The 20886-nt window shown below is 39.2% G+C and overlaps 1 protein-coding gene across 2 annotated transcripts in view; it reads left to right on the top strand.

Moving 5' to 3' along the window:
- Positions 1-20886, top strand: part of DOK7 (docking protein 7) — a 64900-nt gene that overhangs the window by 17379 nt on the left and 26635 nt on the right. For both annotated transcript variants that reach the window (XM_082760023.1, XM_082760024.1), the window contains exons 6-7: positions 6089-6196; positions 8732-9606. In XM_082760023.1, the coding sequence (XP_082616149.1) occupies positions 6089-6196; positions 8732-9606 (983 nt within the window). The remainder of the gene's footprint in view (positions 1-6088; positions 6197-8731; positions 9607-20886) is intronic.

Here is a 20886-nt window from a genome sequence, read left to right as displayed (position 1 = left end):
GATGAGTTGGTGATTTGTGCAACCTCTTTTTTGGGGTCTGTTTCATTTGTCTTCTTGGCTTGATAGACCTGCCACTGAGATGTAGTCAGCCACTGGATTTCAGTTTGTTTCCTTGGTCAAGACGAGACCAGTGTTCTGTAGAGAACTGCGCTCATGTTCTTGCATACTCCTCTGTGGCCCCTTTCCAAGCTACTTTGGTCCATCTGTTATTTTACGGTATCTCTAACCTTGTCTCTTCCATTTTTTTGTTACCCATGTTATACCTTCTCCTTCGTAGAAACTTTTTATTTTTCATGTTCTCCTCCATTTATTGTCCCATTCAGAAGCTTACACAGACCTGTTCAATGCACGTACACATATACGATACTAGTGATTCATCCATAAAATAACCTCACTTATCAAGTATGCTGCTGCACAAAACCTGCTGTATTGCTTGAAAAGGTCAAGTCTCTACCAGCTGCATACTGTATCTGGTAAGAGTACTGGAATGCATGCAACCTTTTGAAAGGGATATGGTAAATAAATTAGTCATCTGCACACCTCAGATAACTAGATAAAAATCCACAAACTGAGGATTTTACCAAAAACCATCAATATTATTCATATTTACTGCAGCGTGAAGTGCTGCACACCCTTGACTGTGCTTTATATATGCAATGTTCTGTTTTTCTATAATTTATTTTGCTTAAAAGCTTTCATAGGTAGCAGCTTTTTCCACAGTTTGCCAGCTTCTTGCTTTTGGCTGTACCTCTCCAATTTAAACATGAAATACGCTTGAATAACTATTAGGGATTCCCAAGAAAGGCAAAGACACAAAACCAATCTTATGTAGAAAAAACATGGTGAAAAAAAAAGTCATATTGACAGTGTTCTTGGGTTCCAATACATGCCTGACAAATATAATTATACAGTCAGCATTTGCTTAGTCTGCCATTTGAAAAGGGTAATGAATGACACCAGTGGCTCCTTATGTACAAACACCTCATTTAACTGTAGTTAAATGGAGCACTAAAGTATATAAAGATATACATGTACACTGCATGTGCAAAGGAAATTTGATCAAGTACTATATTCACATCTTCATTTTGGGATTGCAATTTTAAAAAATACACCCTATCTCTTTAAAAGCTTGGTATTCTTATATAGATGCATTTGATTATTGTGTGTATGTATGTCATCTGTAAAATATATAGTAAATGAAAATGTTGTGGAGTGGAACTCATAAACTTGACTGACTCTATAGCAAGTCGCAAAATCTGGTCTGACATTTCATAACTGACCTTGCTTTGAGCAGCAGGTTGGACTGGAGAACTCCTTTGATCCCTCCCAACCTGAATTGCTCTGTAATTTTTTATTTTTTATTTTTTTTTTTGAAATGCATAGCAAGTGAATGGGAATATTATCATGATAAAAATAATTCTGTTATGTGTACATACAAAATAAAATAGAAAATGAAAAGAATGTTAGCTCTTTTACAGTTTACCACTGTATAGTGCTTATTTTGGAAGCCCACCAATTTAGAAGAAGCATACCAAAATGCAGTTGATTTGTTAAAGGCTGTGTAACAAGGTCTCATGTTTTAAGACATGACATTGAGTGGAAATCCAAAGGTAGTGTATGTATCTGTAGATGGTTTTAGGCAGTGTAATATTTTAATAAAGGATTTAATTGAGTGACAGGAGGTCTTTGGACTGCTTATTTTTCCCCAGCTGCTGGCTGATATAATTGCTGTAATTGGCTACATGCACAGTCCTTTTTTTTTTTTTTTTTTTTTCCCTTGAGAGGATATTTAGTAAACCAGGCCAGAGAATTTTTTGTTCTTGTCTTGACAGAAGTCTAGGTATTGACAAAGTACTGAGTCACTGATGGCATGGTTTGTAATCTATACTGAATTTTCACGCATGTTATCTGAGAACTGTTTGCTTATCAGGTGTGTGTTGAATTCCTTCTTTTCACTAACAAGAGTCATCTTTAATTCCAAAGATGAACACAGCAAAGGGCCAACCATCTACTGGTGATATCCTTCTTTGTTGCATGAGACAGATCTGTACCCTGTAAACCTGGCTAAGGCTAAGGGACAGCCTAGTCTTGCAGGCTGGAGAGACTCCAAGTGTAATGTTGATAGTCTTGATGCTCTCTTTTAATTTTGGAAGCTTTTTCAGGATGCTTTGTGACTGACTGAGAATGTACAGTGCTGCTTGCTGAGGATCTATCTGATGCTCTTTCTTTTTGTTGAAGCTTGATACACCTTTGACCATTGCAAGACAGCTCTGTGGCTGCCTTCTGCAGTTATCTGTACCAAGTGGATCCTCCTCAAACTTTTAGGACATCTTTGCATTCATCCAGACATCTTACAGGGTGTGGAGATGTTAGCATGAAGGTGAGGGGCCAGGCCTGATTTGCAAATATGACTGCAGTTACAAAGGAGGAAAGGACAGATGTTCAGCCTAATTTATCTAACTTTGTTTAGCAAAGTAATTAACCAGTTGCATTTTAAGGATGCATATAATCAAAAATATCTTAAGTAGCTGCTGACTTAACATGATATGATGCATTCTTCCTGGCAGGTGCTTACCAAACAACCTTGGAGCTTTGAATTACAATGACAATTTATTTGTGTATTACCAAAGTATTCAAAATCTCCCACAATGAGCAGCTAATGTGGCTCTAATGAATAACCACCAACATAATATAAAAATAAAATCTCCATCAGAGACATTTTTAGTCCAGCCAAATTTGATGTAATCCTTTCCTCTTTGCCCCAAAGCAGGGTTTAAAAAACTTTTGGTGACTGCCTCAGACAAAAGATTTTTCTTTATAGCAAGGAAACCGTTTCTGGTTGGGAAATGATAAAGCACTTTTGTAACTGAAGAACTTGAGCGAATCTAATTGCCTAGATTCCATGGGAGTAAATAACATTATAGGATACATTTGCCTAGAGTTTGGGAAATGAAGGTACCAAATTGCTCTGAGTTGTTGGAACTGCTGTAGGATGTTGTGTGGGCAGAAGCTGCCTGAACTTCCTTGGACAGCTGCCTCAGTACAGGTCATGCTGCTGCTGTCCTCCTGAGTTAGTAATATGGCAAATTATTCCACAGTTACTTAGGAGTTTTGAGGTACAACTGTTGAGTGAAAAAAAAAACACTTTTTATTTATTTATTTATTTATTTTCTTCTTAACCTAATTTGTAGGTTGATACAGCAGGAGAGCATAGGTTATTCTGGGTGGCTGCCAGTGACTTCAGACCTTAGACTTATGTTGTAATAAAACCTCCTGGTGACCGATAGGTGGTCTATAATCAAAAATTCTGGTGTAAGACTGCACTCCTGGGAAATGGTATTTTGTGTGTTTTCTATAGAAGTCCTGCTTATTAGCAGAGAACTTCAAGGTTAAATGTGAAACAAAGACTGCAGTAAAACTGACAAACTACTGCTAATAGTATCTGCCTAAGAGTTTAGGTCTATGTACACATGGTAGGCTTAGAATTGGTTTCTCTAGATGTCTTCTAGTGCTTGCTGAAAAAGGGTTCTTATAACCCTTTTTCCCCAAGGCTGGGCAATGAGAGGTCAGAGCACGTATGAACCCAGTTTTCAGATAGCAGTTTCTATCTCACGAGTGATGTGGCAAGGAGGGTCTTATACATAGGGGATCTGTGTCTGTAGGTGTGTATTAGTTGATTAGGAAGTTGGTTTCAAGAAGCGGTTGAGCACCTGAAATGTGGAGCTTAATGATTCACTTCTAATTCCCTTCTACCTCCCTATCTTGTATTTTATTCAAGGCCATTTTTGCAGGAGCAATTTCTTGACCAGTTTTTTTTTTTTTTTTTTTTTTTTTTATATATAATTTCAGTTATAATGCATTTTTCTTCTGCAATAGGGATAGCAGTTATTAAAAAGCTTGTAGCTGTGTATGTGCTCTAGTAACATTCTGAAAATCAATATGCATCAAGCGCTCAAATTTGTGAGGAAAGGGGAAAGATCTTTCCTACTGATGGTTCTTTGTTGTTGCAAGGACTGGTGTCTGTTGCATCCTGGTTTGACTCATTTGCGGGTCTGTTACGCTAACTTTCTGTTCCAAGTGCTCATGGAACCTTTTTGAACCTTTTTAGACATGAGAGCATTTAGCTACATACAGTAGAGTAACTGGAGCCGAGGACATCTGAAAACAGACTCAAGCAGTAGCCTGTGACGCATTTTGCCACTGAGGAGATCCTTGCATAGACCTGTCTGAGTTGCACCATAGGTGCTGGTGGCCAAATCTCGGATCTGCCTTTGGCAGAGATCCATGTGGAAGCACTGGGGGTTTCATTTGAGTAAGCAGTGACTCAAGCAGGTTTGAACTAGTCAGTACTTAATGTGAGTTGTATTGCAGGGGAAATAGGAATGGAGACCTAACAAAATAATAATTAAAAAATACATATAAAACAGTCCTCTTTTCTATTCTGAAAGGTAGGTTTGGAGGGTGTCAGACACTGATCTCAAGTGCTGTTTCAGCTGGGAGAAACAGAGGTCACACACTTTGTTTGTCACAGGCTGTCACAGGCCTTGTTGTCCTGTCCCTGTTAGAACATCTTTGATTTCCAACATATGCTGTTATAGCAGGACTGTGTGTATGCCTGGCTTGTTCCGCTAATCTCATCTAGATAGCTAAATATGGAAAATCCCTCTGCGTGGAGAAGAAAGTTCAGCATTGTCACTTTTGCTACTGTGATGCAGTCCCGTCTGTCCAGGACAGGTCAGAAAGTGTGAATGGGGTCACAGAGGAGAAAGAATTTGTGATGTAGGCACTTGTATGGAGCCTCAGCTCATCTGGAAAAGCCACTTCCCCTGACTATGAGCTTGCTTTGACTTTTGTGTTGACAACATCAAACCCAAATCATTAGAAATGGAAAGACCTGGGCTGAAAAGGAAACTGTCCTTTCATCATTTCAACTATTTTTTTTTTTCTTTTACTAACTCAACCATAGCAATGTGTAGCCATTTTCTTCCTTTTCCCCTTATTAAATGATTCAGTGATTAAATGTTTTTGTGGTGTGCTGTTATTTCAAAGTTGATCAAATATACAAGAGCCACAGCTGTGAGGAAGCTAATCTGCTTTATCTGTCATTAATTCCTTTCCCTGGATAATTGAGGGCTTCTGAAACTTCTGATGATGAGCAAGTTAGCAGACCATATCCTTTGCAACTGCTGAACATGACACAATTGTTAGTGCTGTTTGAAGAAATCTGCAAGATTTCTCTTGGGATGATGGCTATGATTACTTTTGACATCTGGTTTTGTTTCTACGCCTAGTTGCAAACCAAGTGGTTTAGAGGAAACTGGTCTGTTTTTCTGATGAAAGTTCTCCCACATTCTGTGTAACTTCTGGTCTTTCTGTTGGAATGGAAAGAGCCTTCTGCAGTGAAGCAATTTTAGCTGGAATGGCAAATACACTAAAATGAATAGAGAAAATCCCCTGCAGCATATCTTAGTATTGTTTTTTTATCGTTTTATCTTATCTTGTATTGAACAGGAACACGCTCACCACACTGCTTCTCCTCTGACTTCTGAACTCAGTGATGTTCTGAACATCAACCTTTAAAACAATGTCTTTGCAAATAGGTGATCTGTATCAGTTGTAATGTAAGGGTATCAAATATTTTAAGCACTATGACTTTAACTTTATTCACTAGATTTATAAATTTGTAGGATGACAAATTCTTTCTTTCTTGGTGATAAAATACCTGGTGAGTTTGGTGAAGTCAGGACACATTTTACAGGTCACATACATGTATTAGCTTTTAACTCCTCTAGATCTGTAGATATTTCCTCCAGTGCTGTGCTCTTCAGGGTTCTGTCCTTGGTGGCAACTCTTACAGATATCGGGTATAATTTCCAAAAGTCTTTGACATTTAAAATTATGACTGGTTATGTAGCATTTCTCCAGGATGTGTTTGAAGGCAGATTGTCCCATATATTTTCCGATCAGCATTTTCCATCTCCTGTAACACAAGAATAGAGTGTCTAACATAAGAATGCTTTTTAAATTTCTATTTATATATTTTCCTGTCATCTTCTTTTTATTTATTTATTGTATGTTCCTTTTAAAGATCCAAGTACAAATCCAGCCTATTCAGAAGAAAGATTGGCTCATGAAGCTTTGCAATTAGAGAAGCGCTTGAGCTTGCTGTCCCATACAAGTCGCCAGGGCAGTGGAGGTGAGAAGTGTCTTTAATTAAATAAAGATAAACAGTGTTCCCTTCCTTTCTGGGCTTTAGGAATGGCCATGTGTATATGATTATAAGATGGTGAGCTTAAAAGAAAAATAATAGAGTGATGGTCAAGATTTTTCATTTGTGCTGCTGTTGCAGTCTGAATTTTGGATCAAACAGTATTAATACAAGAAAATCTTTTAATATGCTGAATCCTGCTGAAACTCTTCATGTGTAACTTCAAATGAATTGCCTGTGACAAGTTTGGTATCTGATTAAGTACTTGACTAATGCCAGCCTGTGAGAGGAACTGACTTGTGTAGTTCACATAGCAGGCTTACAGCAGATATCTGTAGTAAATCTGAGGAATCCTGCGCTTTAGTTCTGTGTTCCTTTTCTTTTTCTGGTGGTATCTGTGCATGTCCTTTCTGGAGTTATTTATGTATCAGAGAAGAATTGGTGTCTAGCACTAGATTTGTAAAAGGGCCTGTGCCCTGAACTGCAATTTGAATTGCTTAATAACAAAAGTTATATTCTCAAAACATCTGCTTTGCTCTTGACTCTAAATAGTCTACAAGCCTAAAAATGGCTAGTGAAGGAAGTCAAGAGCTTAATTATTTGGTTCTACGCATGTCTATGGTTACTTTGGTCCTGATTTTTAGTCACTGCTGAATAAAGTGGTTTGTGACTGAATACCACTGACACTTCTTTGAATATTTCTACTAGATTGATGTACAACAAATGAAACTGGATAGTGAAGCATGCATGCTGTTTAACCCAGTCACTCTGGTTAGGTAATGTGTGGCCAAACTTCGTGTACATTCTCTGCTTGAGATTTACTTGAATTTTTGCCACCATTTCCCTAATGATATTATAATCCTCAGAGAATGAGGAATCAAAACAAGCTTTTTCATATACTATTATTTGAGTTTTGCACTGGAAAATTAAACATTTGTGTTTGTGGAAAATTATAATAACAAGAACATGGGAGGGCATTTGCCTGAATCTGGACATCTAGGTTCTGCCACTGCCTTGGAGCTCTGTGTTCTAGTTTCGGCAAGTCTGTGGGAGAGCTTACCTTCCAAAGTTTCAAATTACCTAATATATTAGACTAGGGGATGTAATTTCAAATAAACTAATCTTATTTTTTTCAATTAAAAAGGTATTTTTTTTTTTTCAGAAGATTAACTGTTTTATTTAGCAGGTATTTTTCTTCAGGTATCAGGCATACTGCTGAGAACTACACCAATATTTTTTGTAATTCATGCCTTCTGTCTAGGTGGCAGCATAATGTCATCTTGGGAGTTACATTTGTGTAGGGGTCACAAGCTATTGTCGAGCAGTGGACACTGCGGGAAAAGAAAGGTTAGATTTCATGGAATAAATGTTACTATTTTGTGATAGTACATAACAAGAATTACTCCACTCAGAGTATGAAAATTGTTCTAAACATTTCCCCCTAAACTGAAAATAGAAATAGTTTAGTAGCACCTGCAGCTTATGCTGTGTTTTGTGGTGGACCCCTTACATATCTTCCTCATTTGGTAACTTTTTGCCCAAGATTTAAAATTAAGTAAAATTAATACCAACACAGTGATCCTGGTGTTGGCTTTTGCCGTATTTGTCTTAATAAAATAGGTTTAACTACGAATGAAGAAAATAACTTTGTTGCAGGAGGGTGGTGTTGTTTTGTGTGTTTGAAAATGTCCATAAAAGTGCCCTTTTATGCCGATGTTTATTCTTTTTTTCTTTTATCTTCTGTTGTGGATAGCTGTAGATAGCTGTAATTGTGTCCTTTCAAGTATCAAGAGGAAAAAAAATATTGCAATGTATGCATAAATTAACCATGGGAGATCTTTTACTATGTAGATTTGTAATCATTGTCATAATGGTAGTATTGGCATTTTTATTTGCGGCTATGATGCATTATTGCCTTTTGGTATGGATATTATGGAGAAGTACGGTGTAGGGAGACATGAGTGGACAGGACAGTCTTAAGTTTGATTTTATTCTTGCTGTCTTTAACATGCACTTTATCATTCAGGTAAGATTTAAGTAGAGGGGAAAAAAAAGTATGAGTAACCATTTGTTTGATTCAGATAAAATAGAAATATTGGAATTTCTTAGGTATAGTGTTGGGTTACAGTGACTAGTTGTTTTTCAGAACACCCTCTGCTGTTCTGAGAATATGGGCCTCTGTGACTATGTCCTGTGCGGTAAGAGGAGTGTCTAAAATAAAGCCAAATAACTGTATAGGAGTAAAATATGTTTGAAAAGGGGGGAACTGGGTGCACCAACTCTAAAAATGTAGCCCTGAATGCAGTGTATTCCACAATGTGCTAGGGTTATGGTAAGCTAACATACTATTGCATTTTATTTTTCCAGTGGGGATGGGAATTATTACAGGAATCCTGGCGTTCTGACAGAACTTTCCCTTACAAAGCAGACAGAATTTTAGGGTCCTTTCTGTGCATACTCGTTCTGCTGTCAGTCTCTCCATTGTATTTTAAACATGGGTTGATCTGTTTTCTTCTTTTCTAGGAGATGATAGAAGTCTTTCAAGCTCGTCTTCAGACACCAGCCACTCAGATGTTAGTGTTGGGAGCAGATTGACAATTTGGCCTGAACAGTCTTCAGCCAGCACCTCACAAGAGAGTCATGGACTGGCAGCTGCAAAGGGCATTCATCTTGGGGAAGAAAAGACCCTTCCAGAAGGGGCACGTGGCATCACAAAACCACCTCCGAAGCCCCTCCGATCCAGACAGCTGCAGGAAATAGGTCGTCAGAGTTCTTCTGACAGTGGAATAGCTACTGGTAGTCACTCCTCTTACTCTGGAAGCTTCTCTTCCTATGCTGGGAGCTTGGACATTTGCCACGGTGATGAGTTTGGATCGTTGCTAAGCCTGCCATTGAACTTTCCTTCAGATCAGAATTTATGTACTTGTCCTCACAGTGAGCCTCAGAGAGGTGCGGGATCAGAGTATCAGATTCCCAGCTCTCTCAGACATATTTATGACACACCCAGGAGTTTGTTACAGGCAGCTGCTAAAGATGTGCAACCGAAGAGTGCAGATTCCACACTACCCAAGGACCAGACCCTGCCACCTCATGGTGCTAGTGACCCGAAACTGCTACTACCACGCCTAGAAGCACAGAGGGCGGCTGAGCACAGCCAGGACCGAGGGAGGCCTTCATCCTTACTCCCAGAAAGCACCAAGGACTCAAGTGATGAGACACATGTGGATTTTGTTTCGAGGTGGTCAGATACAAAGCCACAAGGACAGGTGTTAGACTCCAAAAGTAGTGAGTTGGCACCACCTAGTGGAGTCTCAGCTGACCCCTATGACACTTGTAGCCCCCACCTTGGGATGACAAGAGCTCTTTTTTCCGCTTGTCCAATCTGTGGTGGACTAAAGGTAAATACCTAACACTGAGCAGATGCTAACAAGCCTTACTTAATGATAGAGCATGATTAATTTAAAATGGCTTAACTTGCAAGTCATAAATATTATTTCCTTTATAATTGTAATAGATATTTACTTTTGTGTCGTTTATGCTCAAGTTCAGAGGCTTAGTACACAAGTTCCTCAAAATCTGTGCCTGATCAAGAAAACACTGAATAATATAGGCCATCAATCATTGCTTTTAAATTGGCCAGTTTTGTCTTTGAGTGTATGTGAGTGGCTTGTGGTGACAGAGATGGAAGCTTTACAGGCACACCAGAGGGCTGAATTTGTCATATAGTAACAATAATTTAGTATGGAGGTCATTGATCTGTATTGCTGCTGGCACTTCAAAAGAGGAAAGAAGAGAGGCCAAATAGCCTGTGCTTAAGGATGGCCATGGTGCATATTTTTATTTGTTAATGTTTCTATTTTCTTTATTAACGGAGTTTGTGAGCGTATCTTGCACAAGAAAAAGCTAGATTAGTGAAGCTTCTTACTGGGGAAAGAGAAGATAGCCCAGTTAGTGTGGCACTCCATAACAGATGACCGAATCCATTTATTATAAGTATTATAATAATATATATAAGTATTATAATAATATATATAAGTATTATAAGTATTTATTATAAGCCGGTATTTATAACTGGCCTCTGACAGATATTTTGAGGAGGTATACAAAACCAGACAGTGTTCTTGCAGGGAAAGTTATTTTTGATCACCAGTCACAGAAAAACTTAAAACCTGAAGCATGGAGATTCATATACCTTTCTAAACACGTTTTTATCTCTATCGCTATCTGTTACTGTGACTTTGTTCCCAAGAGTTTTCTGAACCCTGTTAAATTCTTAAATTCTTGGCTTTTTATGACAGTAAGCTTTATACATTGCGTGAAGAAAATATTTCTGTTTTTATCTATTCTGGAGAATACTTTTTTCTTTTTTGATAAATAAAAAGAAGGCAAAGCTGTGTTGGTGAGCTCTTGAAGTGCTGGTAAAGTCAGAGGAGTAAAGTCAGGGAGTGCTCAAATTAGGAATGTGTGAAGTAAGGATTCAGCAAGAGAGACCTCTGTATGAGGAATTAAGTACTGCTGTTGAAGTGTATACTTCTTAATTCAGCATGTGGGATTACATAAATCACTGCTGTGAGAAGGATTTGAGTGTAGAGTAAGTTAAGAAAGAAATTAGAAGTTTATAAACTTTAGGGGCTGTTTTCTTCTCATGTGGTGTTTCATGTATTTGCATCATTGGCTGTTTGTGCATCTGAAACCTAGAACATCCTTCGTGCCTGAGGTGCTTGTGTGGTTCTGTAACAGCAGTGTGAGAGCACCTTGGACATTTCTTTGTTGTGTACTTGTGGCATTTGGGAGGAAGGGAAATGCTGGTGTAGGAGGCGGAGGTTGTGCCTGTGCTGCTTTTTAGGATCAGTGCTCTTCTGAGGCCATCCAAACCAGCCATCTGCAAGCCCTCCAGCCTAATTTTGAAAGCTTGGCTGGATGCAAGGGCCTGAGACTCAGCCTCCCACTTCTGCTCTTCCTGCAGTGCGGGTGGTGAGGTGCTCTCTGGTGCTCAGGCTCCAACTTGGCTTTGTTGGAGGCAGCAAGGAAAGAACCAGTTGGGCTGGGGTTAGCTTATATGGTCTAAATCTTTATGGGTGCTCTGAATTGTCAGTTTAGAGATGATTTTATCTATGCTTTCCCTGGACATCAGTGGCAGACAGGCAGTTGAAAGTAAGCATTCTGTGACATACAAACCCATTACTTTTATTTGTATGTGTGTATATATATATATTTATTTAAATGTGTGTATATGTATAAAAATATATATATTATTGTGAAGGGCTGTCAGGTTTCACAGTGACTCTAATAGCCCTAATAATATCAGTTGGCAAGAATCTCAGGAATAGTCACTAAGCAAATTTAGTGACAGAGAAACGCTGGTGCAACATTTCTACTAACTCTTGTTTTAGCATCATATGCACTTTTTTTTTTCCTTACCCAGTTGAAAGTATTTGGGAAAGAATTTATATTAAATTGAATGATTGATGGATTTATTTTTACTTTGGAAAGAAAAAATAACCTTTTGATACATTGTCAAGTTATTTCTAGCAGTATTTAATGGGTACTGTGTTTGGCTTTTCTCATGGCAAATGCATTGAAAGCAGAAATCCATTGCTGTAACTAAAAAATAATTCTTATTTCTCATGCTCTGAACAGAATTTAATTGAGATACAGTTAGGGCCAAAAGGAGTTGACTTATGAATTAATGAAGACATCAGGTTTTCACATTTATTCGAGTTGATGTTCAAAAGGCTTTAGTGTGCCAGTGTTTGGAGTGCCTTTGCAATTTCAGCTTAAGCTGTTAATTAAATTGTGTTGATGGCTTTTTAAATGTCTCCTGTTTCGAGTGAGTGGGTGGCCTGAAGAGAGGAAAGCCTACAGCAGTAATAATGCATGGAAGCATTTATTTTCTGCCCTGTATGAAAACTTTGGCAAATGAAAGCTAGATTTGGGGATGTTGTCTTTGTGTTGGAGTTCAGCATGTGAAGAGCTGGAGACAGGGTGCAGGATGAAGATGTGCACATGGGGAAGGGCTGGTGGCATTCGGGATGGGGACTGACTAGGTTAAGAGCCACCTGCTCCCCTAATGACATGGTTGATGAGGAGCACAGGGAGAACATACTCTGGGAGAGCGCCGGGGTTTAAACAAAACAGGGGAAGGAAGCCTTTCTGTTTGACTCTGGGTGAAGAATAGAACCAGCATGAATAAAACCACTAAATATTGCTTCTTTAATTTCTATATTGTGTTTCACATTAGACACTGGGGATTAATAAGCAAGCATGCAGGGTGATTTGCTTTCTATTTTATGTTATTGTAGTGTGCACAAGATGTTCCTCATTATAAACTTCTCAAGGTGTGCCTTTGCTATGTAATTTTTGCCTAGGTGATTTCAGTGCTATAGATTAATGCAGAGATGAATTCTGTGTGTATTGTAAGAATATTTTAAGTTCAGAATGTTGAATTGTTGTGGGATTTCTAAGTAAGGTGTAGAGATTTATTATTAGAGTTAATTTTCAGCTACTTAGCTGATACTAATTGAGGAATGGCATTATACTGTAAGTTTGTTGCTCTGTAACTTCATTTGATGCTGTAGTTTGAGAAACTGTCAACGTTTTTTTTATAGGGTGTCTTTTTTTACACCACCACTGTTTGTAAATTTCTGAAAAATAAAATTCTTTTCCAACTGGTTTTGTCCTTTTCCATCTGACAAGTATTGCTTTTATTTTTGCTTCGCTTTTTTGTCCCCTGACGTTCATCTTCTTGCGATTTGAATTAATATGGATTGACTCTGGCTTTCTCTTTGTACTGCTTAGTGTTGGACTCAAATCACTGTTGGCAGCTCAAAATGTGTCTATCAGTAGGAATTACTTTTATGTATTTCTGGTTCACCTAAACTCATACCTACGTTAGGAGTTCTTACATCTGTAGAAACACAGGCTCGATTGCAGCTTTGGTAGTTAACTTGCCACCATCCGTTTGTATGTGTCTGTTGTCATCAGTCCTGTACTGGCACTCAGCCACCTATTTTAGTTGATCATTTAAAAATACCAAAGCTTCCTTGGTGACAATGGTCCCAGATTAGGAGCAGATCCACCAAAGCCCTCTATGGGGGCCCTACATACTATTTGCATGGTTCCTGCTGCCACAGTAACTGTGTGTCTCAGACTTTGAATCGCCCGGCGTATCTGTAGCAAGCTGAAACACAGGGATGCTGTGGCCACCATGCACAAAGGAGTTTAGGGACTCTGTCAGGTAGCAGGCTCACAGCTCTGAGTGGCTGAGAACCTCTCCCTACACAGCACAGGGAGACCTGGTACCTGCCTTGGGGGGCTGTGGGGGCATTGCTTATATGGGGAGTTGCTTTGATTAGCTGATACGAAAGTCATCTCTGTTAGTCTGTGCTGTAGAAACTGCTTTATTTTGCACTGTAACTTTTAAGAGAGGGCATGCGCATGTCTGTGCTGTGATCATCACTTCATGCAAGGTCCCTGCAGAGCTTCTTAAACAAATGCAACCTTCTTTGAGTGCACAGTCTCTGGGTAGGTGTAGGGCTGCTGTGCATATGTCTGTTTCCATCATGCTCTACAGGGAGATGATGTCTAGAGAAGCCCAGGCCTGCTTTGTGGTCTTGCCTGGCCTCACTTACCAAGGTCACGAGAAGCCTGTAACTGGGTTGGGAATATGGCTTCTGTCTTCCAAATCCTGTACACAGCCGCAGACATGGATTTTGCTGGTGCTTCACTGTAGACACTACTTCTGGAAGGGGTGGAAGAGAAGGCCTGTAAGGTGTAAGCTCCTGTGGTGGGACTCGGGATACAGCAGCTGCAGCCTACACTGTCACACTCATGTAACAGCAAATATTTTCCTTTTTTTTTTTTTTTGTTGTTCTTTTTTAGCTTTTAATCGGGTACTTTTCTAAAGCAGTATTAAAATAAAGGAAGCACAGTAGATCACTATATATAACTTTATTGTAGCAACTTTCTCCTGTTGGAGCCATTACCTTTTTCCCCATGAGGCTCGAACATTTTATGTTTATTTCCTTATTTTTCTCTTAAAATATAGGAACATGATTACTAGTAGCTACACGCCTTTTACATTTCTTTTCAAAGGTTTTATTATTATTGCTATTTTCTATTACTGATGTGTGATGCCGTAACATCTTATGCTTCCTTCCACCTTCCAAAAAGCTCCAGGCTGTCTAAATCCTCAGTTGAGAAGGATGCATTTGTCATCATCAGTGGTGCTATTCCTACTTGTCTTTCTGTTTTAATCTCAAAGCTCTGGGCAGTTAGGCAACATGTTCACTGTTAAAACTATAAAAGGAACAGCTCACATCTCAGAGGAATCTGAAAGTCAGTAGAAGTAGGTATGATCTCAGTAATGATGTTTGTGAGGTCTCTTATGCTTTGGTGACCCCTAATTATGGGTACTATTGGCTTTTGGTATGAATTAGAGAGTTTGCATTTGTGCTTGCTTCTTAAGTTTTAATTCCACTTGCTTTTCTTTAAGTTGTGACTGTTATACTTAAATCTGCAGTGAGGTGCATCTGCCATAACATGGGTCACCTCTTAATGAGGTAATTGTATGCATTGGACAATGATTTGACAAATATTTTTATTACAGTTATTGTAAAAGGCTCTAAAACTTTTGCTGTAAACTAGTGTTATTTTCTGCTTTTCATAGATTTAAAGAAATCTTTAAAAACATTCATTTCCCCACAACATTTCTTTGAAATAGAAGAAATCCATTATTACTGCTGTCCTTGACAATAAAATGCAGTCACTTTTAGAACTGGTTTTCTGCCCTGACAATGCTGCATACAGCGTTCGTGTTATTTTTTTACAGCATATGACATGCTGCATACAGCACCATGAAAACCAAAGATTGGAGGAAAAATACATTTTCCAGTTGAAACTGGCAGAGGAAAGAGCACAAAAGATGTGAGGGGAGTGTCAGGCTCAGAGCTTTTGTTTTGTTTTCCCTTTTCTGGTTTTGGCCAGGACCCCAGGTATGCCATGGAATTAGCAGCCTTCATCTTACCAAAGTGCTGTTGGGTCTGCTTGTGCACTGTTTTGAGATGTTCCTTATTAGCAGTTCATAGAGGAACGGTGATGATTTACTTTTTTTTTCTTGTACAAAATAACGGCAATAAAACAATACTATAACACTTATTGGCATCAGGCTTCACTCACAAATTACCCAGAGACCAAACTTCCTTTTTGCTTTGCTCTTGCTGATAAAGGCTTATACAGATGACCTTTAGATTTTTTTTTTATTATTATTATTTTTTTTTAGAATAGAAATTTCTATTTTAGAATAGAAATTGTCATGTAGATGTCTTCCCTTAAGAAGGTCACTTAATGGGTACAGCTTGGATTTGAGATATCACAGTGAAATAGAAGATGTATGCACCCTACAACAATTGTGCAGATTGCTTTTGCCACTTACCTCTTATCTAACAAATTACATTGGAGATACTCTCCATCTCATCTATCACAAAAGAATCTCCAGCATTTGTGCTAGGAGCAAAGATTCAAATCCGAATTCAGAATAGCAAGAATTCAGCTCTTAGCACTTCTTGGGATCAGGCACTAAAGTGAAACAGACACCCTGTGCTCTGCAGTGGGAAAGGAGGTACCTGCCAGACAAGCACTGGTAAGTGAAATGGCATTAATAATCTCGAGAGAAGCAAGCATCTTCCCTACATGCTTGGAATGTAGACAACGTAGCTCAGCAGAACTCATTCTTCTGTACCAAACAGAAATGTTGCTGGATTGCTTTTCTGTCAGAGAGCCACCGAAGATACTGATAAAACCACAGTATTGACCTTTCATACCCATCAGAATGAACAAATGGGAAAATCTACTTCCTCCCCTAAATACAATTGAGCTGGATAACAGCTTTTATTATTACTACAGCTGATGACTACTTCTTCCTCTGTTGGGAGCAATAGCTTATCTGAAGAGAGAGAGAAAGAAATGTTTTGAAGGAGGAGGAATCTGACAATGAAAGCTGGAAAAAACTACTCCTTTTGGAATGTAGGATTTACAGGGTTTTTGTTTTTGATCCAGTTGTAGAGAGACTCATCAAATTGCTGGGAATGTGGCCAAAATGGAAAAGTGGAAGTTTTTTTTTCCCTCTTGTTATTTCTCTCTCTTTCTTTTTCTTTCTCACATACATCCATTTATTTCTGGAAAAAGTCTAGAGAATACTCTAAAATGTTAGCAGACATTTTCCGTCTTTATTTTCTAAAAGGTGAAAGTAGAATTCACCTGTGGAGGCAGATAACACAAAAAGATTGGGAGAGGGTGGATTAAATTGCACCATACTCAGAGGGAAATGAATAGCTCCAGTGTCAGCCCCAGACTGATTCCTAGGTTTGATTCCCAAGCAGTTCATTTCCTTCTGTAATGTCGTAAAAAAGTAAAAAATCTCAGTTACTGACTTGCATTTTTGTAAATTGATTGTAATTTTAATTAATGTTATATTTCTAAGATCATGGATTGAAGAAGGCTAAGCAGAAAATACTGTGCTTTGATTAAAAGTTACTGATACTAAAGTAATTGCATGGCACAGAGAAGGAATGGGTGAGTGTCAGCTGGATTGCACTCATTCAGATGGGATGTCTGAAGGCTTGACAGCAACTCACTGACAGTAGATGGGAGGAGTGCAAATAGATGCTCAGTATGTGTAGGGCCTTTCCTACCAACTCTTTTTCACACAGCCACTTAAAACTAGAAGTGTGGAAATTAAAAGGATGAATGTGTTTTGACAAAATTGCACTTACTTACATTCTTCCATGATCCATGACAACACATACAAGGGGAATTAGTTTGGGGAATTTAGGATGCCCTGTACACTAAATACTTCATGATATCTGTGGAAATACTGTCAAGTGGGCTGATAATATCCTATAACACAGGATATAATGCAGGCTGGGCAGAGAATGGATTGAGAGCAGCCCAGAGGAGAAGGACCCGGGGGTGTTGATTGATGAGAGTGCAACATGAGCCAGCAATGTGTGTTTGCAGCCCAGAAAGCCAGCTGTGTCCTGGGCTGCATCAAAAGCAGCGTGGCCAGCAGGGTGAAGGAGAGGATCGTTCCCTTCTGCTCTGCTCTTGTCAGACCCTACCTGGAGCCCTGTGTTCAGCTCTAGAGCCTCCAGCGCAAGAAGGACATGGATGCATTAGAACAAGTCCAGAGGAGGGCCACAAGAAGGATCAAGGTGCTGGAACACCTCTCCTATAAAGACAGGTCAAGAGAGTTGGGGGTGTTCAGCACGGAGGAGAGAAGGCTTCGGAGAGACCTTACAGCGGCCTTCCCGAACCTGAAGGGGGCTACAGGAAAGCTGGGACTCTTTGTCAGGGGGTGCAGTGATGAGACATGGGGGAATGGCTTTAAACTAAAATAGGGGAGATTTACATTAGATGTTAGGAGGAAATTCTTCACTCAGAGGTTGGTGAGGCCCTGGAACACGCTGCCCAGAGAAGTTGTGGATGCCCCATTCCTGGAAGTGCTCAAGGCCAGGCTGGACGGGGCTTTGGGCAGCCTGGGCTGGTTGGAGGTGTCCCTGCCCATGGCAGGGGGTTGAGAACTAGGTGATCTTTAAGGTCCCTTCCAACCCAAACCATTCTTTGATGTAGATTTGTAGTACTCAGATTAGATCCATAAACTATCTGTCATGTAGAGGTTGTGATATGAGTAAATTCTTACTGTTTCTAACAGAAATGTTCAACCCTATACCAAGCAATGCTACTTGGCTCATAAAGAGCAAATAATGTTTTCTAATATTGGCTTAGCAAAGTTTAATAACATGGTAATGACATATGGGCAATGTGATTTTCGCGTTGTTTAGCAAAATGATAGCAGTTGTGCCAACAAACCTTCCGAAGATAACATTATTACCTGCTCCACAAAAAAATCGACTACCACCACCACCAAAAAAAACAACACACTGAAATGAATTTGAAGAATGAATCATTGGGGTATATATGATCATAACAGAAGGAATACTGGAATACTTTCCTTAAGGAGAACAGATAGAAAATGTGGGTAAACCACTCTAGTATAGAAAGAGAAACAATACGTACCACAACAGCTTTCAAAAGGGACTGTTTTAAAGTTGCCTTGCAATTTCATGTATTGCTTTATTATCATAGTTGCAAACACTTCTGCTGAAAGGACAGGGGATGTGCCCACAGGAGTAAAGAAAGGCAGTTCTTCAAAATTCCATGTAGCAGAGACTAGACAGCTGGGGTCTATTGTTCTGGACCTCAGGAAATACAGAAGAAATCCATCCTAAAGTTTGGTGTTTTGCCCTGCCTGGCTTAATGTTTGATGTGTTTTATGAACTTGGTAGCTATTCTTTAAAGCCAGTGGTCTAAGGCAAACTCCTGGTAGGAATTTGTGATGGTGAAGTGCAGATGACAGTGTTTTGGGTTTTCTCTCATTTTGACAGGAGGGAAATTCCGGGGTGTGCAAGAGCGATAAGAAATTTGATATTTATACTGATCTAGAAATTTTGCATTATGGTCTTATGGTGGCTCTGACACCTTCAGTCTGTGAATCTGTACCTGGATAATATTTGCTTACCAAGGCTACTGTCAGGATTGATCAGATGCTGTTTCTACAGTGCTTTGAATATGGACAATTCTATCTGAGTGCTAAATCTGTTATTAAATCTGATGTTTTCCAGGCTGCAGTGAGAGAGCCAGAAAGTTGTTTGTCTTTCACGTGAACTGTGAACAGAGAAGGAACTCATTAATAAGAGTTACTAAAGAAGAAAATCAACCTGCCAAGATGGAGCAGCTGCTCTACATTTTTTTTTTTTTTTTTTTTTTTTGACATGCTGGAAAGTCTATCACTAATTTTAATAACTTCAAGAAATAGTTCAAAGCCATTTTCTAGTAAATGAGAAAGATCAGAGTAGTGGCACCGAATATATTATCTCCACAGAAGATTTTTGTGTGACATAGAACTTGAAGAATGGGGTCTTTCAAGAACTGCAGAATTACTGGGAAGAAGTTATTAATGCAGGAACCTTTGCACTCAGTGTATTTAGAGTATGAGGACATGGCTGTTGAAAATCAGTTCTTTATAAACATGGGATTAACTAGAGGGTTGAGGTATTTTTATAGCATTTAGAAAGGTCTAAGATATCAAGAACATGCTCGAGAACAGGACTAAAGTTCAAGCAAAGTTGCAACAACAGAGGAAGAAAAGAAAAACATAAAAGCTGGCAACATTCTTATCCAATCAAGAATTTCTGTGTTCTGGAGAAATTTGTCTTTTCAGAATCCAGAGACGTATGCCCTTAAATGACTATGGAGAAGCATATTGCATTTTTTAAAAAAATATTATTGTTATTATTTTCTTTGAGGTCAAAAGCAGTTTTGCCTGACTAGGGAATAGCTAAAACTCCAATGTGTGAGAGCCACAGGGAACTTTTGGAGCAGTTCAAGGTGTCTGCAGCTGAGTATTTCAGCTAGTCAGCTTGACCCATCTTAGGTACGTAGATACTGACTGTTGAGTTTCTCTGGTGCTGGTTAAACTCAGATCTAAGCCAGAACTAAGCTGACACAACAAAACCTTAAAGTTACTGCAACTGAGCAAATCCTTTTACAGTGTAAAAAAAAAAACCAAAACTATTTACCCTACTTTTTACTAGTTGCACACAACCTTTCTGTACCATTCCTAAATGATGTTTTGGAGGGATGGACTTCCCTTCATTCTGGCCATTCTTGCTAGGATAATAACATCTTAAGTGTTGAAGGATCCATTGAAAATCTTGAACTTGCTTCAGGGAGTAATCCTACCAGCAGGCATAGGACAGAAGTATAGGAAAAATGTTATGTGGAGCAATTATCCATCCCATCTTCTTCAGCTCCAGTGAAGTTTGGTGCATCAATGTCTGTGACAACACGCATTTTTTGTGTGTGTAAAAGTTAGGCTGAGCTTGCTGGGGTAGGCTGGGGCTATTAAGATCAAAACATGTGATGGTTAATGTGATCCATGTGATAAATGACAGCCAGGATGGGGTGAGTGAATGCCAGAGTGCTATGTACAGATTCAAGGCTGCAGTAAAGCTTCTCTGTTGCTCTGTGTTTATGCCTCCCTTTGCTTTAGCTTTTATGTGCTTCCATGCTGCCTTTCCTAAACCAGGGCAGATGAAAGAAAGCGGTTCATGAGACTTTCTGATGCAGCATATTCCCACATGAGTCCAAAGGGTGGATGGAAAAGGGGCTTTGAAAGGGACTTTGTGCTCCTAAGTCTTGTCACGTGAGGATATTGTGCTATTCGCAGCATAAACTGCAGCAGCCAGCTGTCAGTCAACTGAAATGACTGTTTCAACAGCTGGGAATCAGTGGGACATGAGCTCTGGCCGTGTTCCTCTCCCCTAGCCACATCCTTTGTAGTAGTTTGGATTCTGTGGAATCCTCTGCTAATTCAATGCTGATTGGAAGCAATTTTGAATGCACAAGAAATTTGAGACCGGAAAATATTAAGGAAATATAAACCTTTTCCAGAGCTGGTTTATTGCAAGGACAGAGAAATGTTGAGTGGGCTGTATCAGGGCTCGTAACTGTATACCTGAATCCTCTGCAGCACTGGCAAAACTTTTCCAGATGAAGTTTGCAAATTCAACTCGTTCCTTGAGACTGAAAGTTAAGCAGAACACGTGCTATGGAGATAA

The sequence above is a fragment of the Aythya marila genome, assembly GCF_965140915.1.
Source record: "Aythya marila genome assembly, chromosome: 4".
Classification (NCBI taxonomy): domain Eukaryota; kingdom Metazoa; phylum Chordata; class Aves; order Anseriformes; family Anatidae; genus Aythya; species Aythya marila.
This window is presented reverse-complemented; position numbering and strand designations above follow the sequence as displayed.